The sequence below is a fragment of the Oratosquilla oratoria genome, chromosome 40 (assembly GCF_046742065.1).
Source record: "Oratosquilla oratoria isolate Oo_2021 chromosome 40, ASM4674206v1, whole genome shotgun sequence".
NCBI classification, from domain to species: domain Eukaryota; kingdom Metazoa; phylum Arthropoda; class Malacostraca; order Stomatopoda; family Squillidae; genus Oratosquilla; species Oratosquilla oratoria.
Genome location: NC_134816.1, coordinates 23682376 through 23691887, shown reverse-complemented (window position 1 = coordinate 23691887; position 9512 = coordinate 23682376). Strand labels below are relative to the sequence as shown.

The 9512-nt window shown below is 38.6% G+C and overlaps 1 protein-coding gene across 1 annotated transcript in view; it reads right to left on the bottom strand.

Moving 5' to 3' along the window:
* Nucleotides 1-1510: 1510 nt before the first annotated feature.
* Nucleotides 1511-9512, bottom strand: part of LOC143020673 (uncharacterized) — a gene marked incomplete in the record, with an annotated part of 123967 nt that continues 115965 nt past the window's right edge. The window contains 5 exon segments of the mRNA XM_076177265.1: nucleotides 1511-2439; nucleotides 4280-4431; nucleotides 5980-6075; nucleotides 6479-6568; nucleotides 6941-7007. Coding sequence (XP_076033380.1) covers nucleotides 2412-2439; nucleotides 4280-4431; nucleotides 5980-6075; nucleotides 6479-6568; nucleotides 6941-7007 — 433 coding nt within the window.

Genomic DNA, 9512 nt, shown 5'->3' with positions numbered 1-9512 from the left:
AATGTTCAATCTGTCTTAAAAATACACAACTTGTCGGAGGGCTCGCCTAATATGGGGATTGGATGAAAATGAGACTACGTCTTCTGCAACTACGTGAAGTGTGGTCGGGGACTTGTACAGTCCTTTTGTACCATCGCACGTAGCTCAGTCGCTGGTGTCTTGGCTTCGTGCACGCACATGTCAGGGTTCGAATCCCTTGGCAGAGCTTCTAAAATGTTCATGTTTTATGTGTATTTGATGGTTCTAGAAATGAATTGATTTTTACATGACGAACGTACTGGCATTCGATTCGTTATAATTATATCTTTACAATACAGTAACTTGATGAGCTTGTGAACAAAATAGAGTTTGAGGTTATAGGACAAGATGCGGTCATGGATGCCCGTTGTTCGTGAGGAAGCTGGTATTGAGTAAAAGCAGCAACGACTGCAACAGCACTGTAGGAGAGAGGGCAAACGCAGAGTATGGGATCCAATGTATTTAACGTTTCGCCCAGCAGGGCTTCTTCTGAAGAAGCCCTGCTGGGCGAAACGTTAAATACATTAGATCACACACTCTGCGTTTGGCCTCTCTCCTACAAAGCTGGTATTGCATGAAGTGTTGGTGCAGGCAAATGACTAGGCATTATTCAGTACAGGAATGCATTTGGTTTTATGTAAATGACAAATGAAAATGAATTGTACCTATGCTCACTAACGACTACTGTTATATGTAATATATATATATATTATATATATATATATATATATATATATATATATATATAGTGCCGGCATTCTCCTAAGGAAAGGGCAGATTCTTTTTCACTAGACCGCAGTGTTTTGGCGAAGAAAACCCGCCGGTCCATTTACACGTCCGTCCGCCTAGCTCTGGCCACAGCGGCCCTTCTCTCGTATGCCACTGTGGCCCGCTACACTTCCACCCCAGATGCCCGCCGCGGGCTTGCGGCACTGGCCCGCCGTTTCTTCGCCCCAACAGGACGGTCCTCCTCCTCCTCCTCCGTCAATACAGCTCGACGCTTCCTGACTACGGTCGCTGGCTGCTGCTGCTGCTGCTCCTGCTCTTCCTCCTCCTCCTCCTCCCCTCGCCGCCTATCGGATCCTTGCCCTGCGCGCCGACCGGCAGAAGCACCTCCAGCAGGCAACAGGACGAGGTGCATGCATCCTTCCCGCGCGACACAGGGACATCTCCGCCGTCTCCGAACCGACAACACCCAGTTTAACTAGAGAGTTCCCTAAAATCGTCTCTCCCTGTGGTGGATTCTTCTTGCCTTTTAGGAACGCCTTGCTGAACCTCTGGTGACGTCATGTCGCCATATTATGACGTCATGTCGCTGTCCAGAAGGCGAACCGAGCTCCTCAGGAAGCTCTGCTGCATTGCCATAGCTCGTCCAGCCAAGTGAGACAAGGCATTGTCAAAGTTACATTGCACGTTGATTTCATTGAGAAAGCATATCCATCGTTACATCCAGTCTGCCTCAAAGAAGGAATACATAATGACTGCTGTTAACTCATTATAGGGTATAACTTTATTTTGCAAGCCACTGCACAACATGAAAGTTACATGTATTTCATACTGTACACTGAAACAAAAAGACAACAGGTCCAACACAAATATGCAGGTCAGTGAGATTCCTGACCAAAATAGTTTCTCGTTTCCAGAAACGACTATGGAACCAAAGAATTAATTGTAATAAACTTGTCATAATCATGTGATATGATTAAGGACAACTTGCTATAAATGACTTAGCTTCTTCATTCACCATGTTAAGGAGAAAAAATGTCTTTAGAACTGTGAAAAACAAAGAAAATTGACCAAAGAAAACACAATTGGTTTTCTTGCATCGAGAACGTTTGATTAATTATAGATTAATTTCTTATCCTTATTCGCAGCAATTTGTTAATGCAACTAAAACTTAACTGACGTGAATATAACACACTTTGATGTGAATTTATGCTGAAATGTACATACATATACCAAAGTCTTTCTCTCCCCTTACAAGGTAGGTAGCTAAAAATAAAGGCATAAAACCCACTCCCATCCATTCCATCCCCACATACTCCACTCCCATTATGGGATGGGATGGCTGGGACTATTATAAGTCTGGGCTAAAATGAAAATAATAGTTTCTAGATCACAGGTCCTAAAGATATATTCATTTTCACTTACAATCTGTGGACGCTGTGATAGCCATTGAAGCTTCCCACTTTTTGCCAACATAGAAAATGAGACGAGGAAAGACTTGTCTATTCAGAGTGTGTCGACCAGTCGTCAAACACATAGACCAAAACTAAACATAAAACTCCTTTTTAAGTAAGACACTTCTTCTAGATATATTCTAAGAGTAGAAAATTACATCCTGATCAAAATAGGTTGTCCATGGGTTAGATGATGATGTTTCCTGCAGATGACTAACGATACTCTTGGATATATACGCACCTGAAACAAGGGAGATAATAAAGGATATAGAATGAAAAGTATGAAGAAACCAGAATAAGGAATCGAAAGGAACTCCTGAGTACTACAAGGGCTATCCAACACCTCTGGAATTATTTATTTATTTATTTATTTATTTATTTTTTATCAGAAACAATGGGCCACTGCAGCGAAAGGAAAGAAATAACGAAACCATCTTTTATCGTCTTTTTTGTAAAAATTACGAATAAAATGAGTAAAAAAAATAAATGAACAAATAGAGTAGATGTGACAGATAAATGATAAATGTAATACAAGAATACAATAAATTAGTAGATAACAATAGATAAGGCGAATAAAATACAATAAATTAAACAAGTTGATAAACAGGCAAATGAATGAATAAAAAACTAAATAAACGATTATTATCAATATATACAAAAAATTAATAGATAAATGAAATGAACTGAGTAAATGAAGAAATTAATACGTGCATCTATATGCAAATGAATTAATAAATAATTGAATATATACATTGAGTAGAATATATGAGTAAACAAACATTACAAAAATAACATCTCTAACCTCTTCCGCGGCTTGTTTGCATATATGTGTATGTATGTACCCATGTATATATAATATATATATGCATACATGCATGTATGTGTGAACGCATGTATATATATGTAATTTTTGCACTGAAGATGTAATATACGAAAGCGCTCTACTTCGTTGGTTTCTTTTTCCAAGTGGTCTACTTTGTAGATATATGCATGCATATATGTGTGTGTCTGTGTAAGTACTCGTATATATGTATCCATATATGTACTCGTATGTATGTATTTATGTCTATGTGTATGTATTTATGCATGTCTATATGTGTATGTATGTATAACGTCTAAATGTGTATGTATTTATTCATGTCTATATGTGTATGTATAATGTCTATATGTGTATGTATGTATAATGTCTATATGTGTATGTATGCCTTTATTTTTGTGTATGTATGTATGATGTCTATATGTGTGTGTATGTATGTCTATATATGTGTGTATGTATGCATATATGTATGTTAATATGTGTTTGCGTATGTATGTGCTCGTATGCATGTATTGGAAGAAAGCAAACACTGGACTCGTCTTCAGGTATATACAGTATAAGGGAAAGGAAATGAATATAAAAAGGCAAGTACGCTACACTGGGAGAGGTCTCCCAAGTTCACATCTCCTATCCTGAAGACGAACCTCGGACAGGATCCGAAACGTGGGATTAAACTTCCAAAGTCGAATCCAGTGTTTGCTTTCTTCCAACATCGCTCCTGGACTCCAGCTCTTGACGAATCTTTACGAGTATGTATGTACATATGTGTGTATGTAAGAGTATGTATATATGTTTGTGTATGTATGTCTATAAGCATGTATGTATGCATGTGTATGTATACATGAATATGTGTATTATGTATGTATATATATAATATATATATAGTGTGTTTGTGTGTGTGTGTGTGCATGTGTGTATGTATGCATGTATATGTGTATGTAGGTATGTACTCGTGTGTATGTAATCATGTATGTATATACTCCTATGTACGGATGTATGTATGCATATATGTATGTATGTATGTACTGAGATATAATGATGGCATGTCCAATACGTTCATTCGTTCCTTACGCACACGTGCGTGTGTATATGTATGTGTGTTTGTGTGTGTGTCTGTATGCGTGAGAGATAGAGAACGTTGCACAATTCACATACACACACACACACATCCATCCCCACACACACACACACAATCTCCTAGCTCAATGGGGACAGGGAACTGCTTACAGTACAAGGTTCGTGTGTATGTGTGTGAACTACTTACTTGCATTTATCCATATCAAACTCGTAACCACTTGAACATTGTCCTTCTTTGTTGCATTGGCAAGCGCAGCTAACATCGTTCCAACTCCTGTTCTTTCCACATTTTTTAGACTTTACCGTGCACTTGCATGCGTTGTTGTATGTATCCAACACCTTCAGAGATGGAAAATGCAATTGGGAAACTTAATCAGTAGCTTATATTTACATACTCTTCCAGCAGTTATATATACGCTAAATTTTTCTTTGCGTATATAAATTTATATAAATATATATACATATATATATATACATATATATATATATACATATATAAAAATACAAAAATACATAAAATCATATACCAACGGATTTTCCCCCTTACAAAGGAGGTAGCCAAAAAACAAAGGTACAGAATACACTACCACTCCCCCCCCCCCCACACACACACACATTCCCATCTTGGTACCTCCTGGATGGCGGGTCATCCCTGCATCTTGCCCACTTCTCTGGGTCAGAAGCAGTGTCGCAAGACACAGCACATCCACAGCAAGGCCGGGGGGGGGGGGGGGGGGTAAGGGCCGTGGTGGAATACGGAGATCTAAGGTGGGTATAAAGTGCGTTGATTATTTGGAAATGTATGTACTCTGAAGAAGTCCTGGTGAGGACGAAACGTCACAAGAAATCCCCAACGTCTCCCTGTCTTTATCTCACCACTTTTCTACTTTTACACACTTCATTATGTGTGTGTATATATATATACATATATCTTTCAAACCATAAATCTAATCTACCATCACTTCTGAATTATTCGAAGCTCTAGCGATCAAGTCTTTTCCTCTGTGCATTTACCTTTACACGACTCCAGACTTGTACAACCCTTCTCTATTCCTACATGACGCTCTGTTGAATTAGCCAACCTACGTCACGAAATATACTCGTCGATTTGTTAGGAAAATGCTTCTTTCAGGAAAACACGTCTTGCGAAAGCTCGGTCATCTCGTGTCACGTGACGCAGGACTAAAAGACTCCATCGCTTTGTTCTCCTTTGATTGCAGATGTATTATGGATATCAATTATATTTTTCTATCATATGTTCTATGTTCTCACATATTCTTCTACTCTACCACTGAAAGCTCACCCAAAGACCCTTGCCCTTGTCTATGGTGCGTTTTTTTTTTTTTTTTTTTTTTTTTTTTTTTTTTTTTTTTTTTTTCTCCCACTACGTCAGTCCCAACGGCCCTGAATTTGTTAAATATAATTGTACAATATTATCTCTGATACTTTCTTCGCCTGGGCACCTCTCCCTCCGTATTTTCTCTTTCCTTACGCTTTCACGTTTTGTACGACAGACTGAAATCGGACGAAATTAAATGAAGTTGTTTCACTTTAGACCCTCTTATGCATTTACCTTTTTTTTTTTTTTTTTTTTTTTTTTTTTTTTAATGTCACCTGTGGGGCGACAGGTAGCTGGATTCCTATGGAAGAGGGGAAAAGGGATTGGAGTATGTAGGGGATGGAATGGGTGGGAGTGGTTTCTGTGCCTTTTTCTTTTGGCTGGGCTGCCTCCCGTATAAGGGGGGAAAAGAAGCCTCTGGTATATGAATGTTTCACTTTAAATCCTGGATGATGATGTGCCTGATTTCATGCAGTTTGTAAGTTCTTGTTTATCATCAAGTTCATTTGTTCAATCCCAATGTGGTGGCTTAATCTAAGAGGAATTACCATGTTTTCGGGGCATTTGCATCCACATTCTGTGTGCTCTTCGACTTCCACCTTTCTACACTTCAGTTTTCCATCAGGTCCAACCGTCTGTACTTCCTGTGGAAATTCATGATACAGAAAACGGTCAGGGTTGCTGACATATGGACTAAGTGAAGTGTTAGACAAGGACGTGCAAAGAATGGTGTGTTTCCAAATAACAGTTACCATAGATCATTTGGATTAAGATTGATTATCAACTAAATGTTGTGGAAATTGTGTTTGGACCAAAAGCTTTCTTTAAGATGATCAACTAATTATAATGAAAACTGTGTCAGCAAAAAAATCTTTCTAGCCAAACGTGAGTTTGGTCTAGCAACAATTTATGACATCGCTACATTTTGACCAACAGTATCGTCAAATGAGCGGTTTGTTTATATCCAAGTATAATACAATATTTTCTGCAGAAATCAAGGACTGCACCTCCCAACGAAAGTCCTGTTCTACAAGAAAGATTACTTACTGTTTTCACTTTCTTTACTCCAGTCGCCGTACATTTCTGTTTGGTTTCTTTACACGTCAAGTCGTCGCACCGTTTGACATAGTACGGAACCTGCAACAGGCATGTCAACGGTCAGATTAAAAAAATGCAAACCTCCCCCTCCCCCCACCCACATCAAAATATATTACCCAATTCGCATTCGAAAATAAGTGACAATAAGCGTTCCGAATTTGCTCTTAGCGGAGGGGAAGTGATGAGCAGGTGTGGAAAGTACATGTTTGAAGGTAAAAAACGGGGAAGGTACTTTGTCTGGAAAGCGTGTGTCGAGTGACCAAATGGATAGGACATCAAGAAGAATTAGAGACGCGCAGGATGCGGCTTCAGTGAGATAATATGGGGTATAATGAAATGTAATAAGATTTCAAAGACAGCAGAGGTCAAGCAACAAAGGAGAGGGGCTCCACAAGATCCACGAAGACGAACCTTCAAATTGTCGACATCCACATAAACGATTTGACGCCGAGGTTGCTTGCACGACGGAGGAATCGTAATTCTGTTACGCCAACATGTGTTCCCTGCAGAGAGTGACGAAAAGGATGACAAATATATACCTGTAGATCAATACACAGACGCACGCTGTGTGTGTGTGTGTGTGTACATATACCAAAGGCTTTTCCCCCTTATATGCATATATTATATATATATTATATATATATATATATATATATATATATATAATGTATATATACAATGTATATATATATATGTATGCATATATATATATATGTATATATGTATATATAAATATATATATACATATATACATTATATATATATGATATATATGTATATATAAATATATATGTATATAATATATATGTATATACAAATGTATATATATATGTATATATATGTGTATACATATGTATATATATAGTATATGCATATATATATACATATATATATGGACAGAAATAAAATGAGACTTATCCTTTCCCGGGGTCCGGACGTTTGAGCCATCGTAGATCTTCTTGGCTTTCCTCGTTGTCCTGGTGATCAAACGTCCGGACCCCGGGAAAGGATAAGTCTCATTTTATTTCTGTCCCTAATTCTATAAACACCATAGCTATTGATGATTATTTGTTAAAAGGTGGAATAAATATAGCAAAAATATCTTCCAATAAAATAGGAAAAATATTTAAGAAACATAATAATATGCGTAATAATCTCAGTGTCATTTACCGTATTCCATGCAACGGTTGTCCATCATCTTATTTCGGTGAGTCAGGTCGAGGGTTCAATAAACGCTTGAATGAGCACAAAAACGATCTCAGGGCTCATAGAACATCTAACTCCCTGGTTCGTCACATGGACAAATGTGGACATCTACCTGATTGGAACAACGCAGAAATTCTACACGAGGGATTTGAGAAGAAAATGAGAAAAACTGTGGAAGCTGCACATATCGCCGCCAACAAGAACAACAACGACAGAGACGGATTTAAATGCCTCTCGAAAGCAGCAAGTGTCCTAATAATTAAATCGTTAGCCAAAGGGAAAACATGACGCTCATACCTTGGCGGGTTCCCTCTCACTACGAATATAAGAATTGTGATCCGTCTGTAATGCTGTAGTCCTCTGAAGAAGACCAAGTTGGTCGCAACGTTAGGGCAATAAACTCTATTCCTAACACATCTTCGTTTGCCCTTCCCCACCCGCATTCTCTCTCATTTGTCTGAAATAATCTTAAATATATATATGTATATACAAATATGTATATATATAGTATATGCATATATATATACATATATATATATATATATATATGCATATATAATGTATATGTATATACATATATGAGTGGATGGGTGGTGAGATAAACACAGGGAACCGTTTAGGGATTTATTCTGACGTTTCGTCCTTACCAGGACTTCTTCAGAGTACATGCACATTCAAATCATTCACCCCCTAAATACCCGCCGAATCTATCCGCGTTCCACCATGATCGACCTGACCTCTCGTCCTCCTACGCTCTGCCTCGCGAAGTACCAAGCGGCTGGCCGTCTTTGTTAATTTAATAAACCCATCGCGGTGGTTGTTGTTTGGATGGGAAGCGATGCAAGCTGCTTCAGTTATTTTCCTTCTTTTCTTAGGAAGTCCTTTCTGCAGCACCTCTACTTTGTTCCAGTCTGGTAAGTGGCCGTGAGTATCCACATGAACCACTAGCGAGTTTGATACTCGGTGTGCCTTGATGTCATTCCTGTGCTCAATTGTCCGTTTCTTAATACCTCGGCTGGTTTCCCCGTAGTAGCTCACAGGACAGTTTCCACACGGTATCTTGTAGACGACATTGTTTTCTTCCCCGTTGGCTACGACTTTATTCTGGTTCTTAACAATGTCTCCTATTTTCGTTCCCGTGCTGATCGCAATCTTGATGCCGGCTCTAGTGAGCAACTGTCCTAACGCGCCTGAGTGGCTCGAGTTTGGCACGGACAAATAATCCCTGCTACCACTTTCAGTCACAACGAGAGAATAAAGAGTGGAGTAGTAATAGGATTCTTCCTGAGAGCATACCGCATTTGTAGTGAAGAATTTATTAAAGATGAAATAGATTACATTTTCAACGTTTTCACCAAACTCTGTTATCCGGAAGGGCTGTTGTACCGACTTAGAGAACAGGCTTTAAAGATAGCAAAAAGAAGCATAGGAAACAGAGGAGATGTGACTGAAAATGGTAGCAGGGATTATTTGTCCGTGCCAAACTCGAACCACTCAGGCGCGTTAGGACAGTATATATATATATATATGCAAGGTAGACCACTTGGAAAAAGAAACTAACGAAGCAGAGCGCTTTCGTATATTACATCCTCAGTGCAACAAGTACTTGTTGCACTGAAGATGTAATATACGAAAGCGCTCTGCTTCGTTAGTTTCTTTTTCCAAGTGGTCTACTTTGCATAAGTGAACACACGTACCCGTGTTCTTATTAGCATACATATATATTTGTGTATACATATATATATATGTACAGTATATATATAATATATATATATAC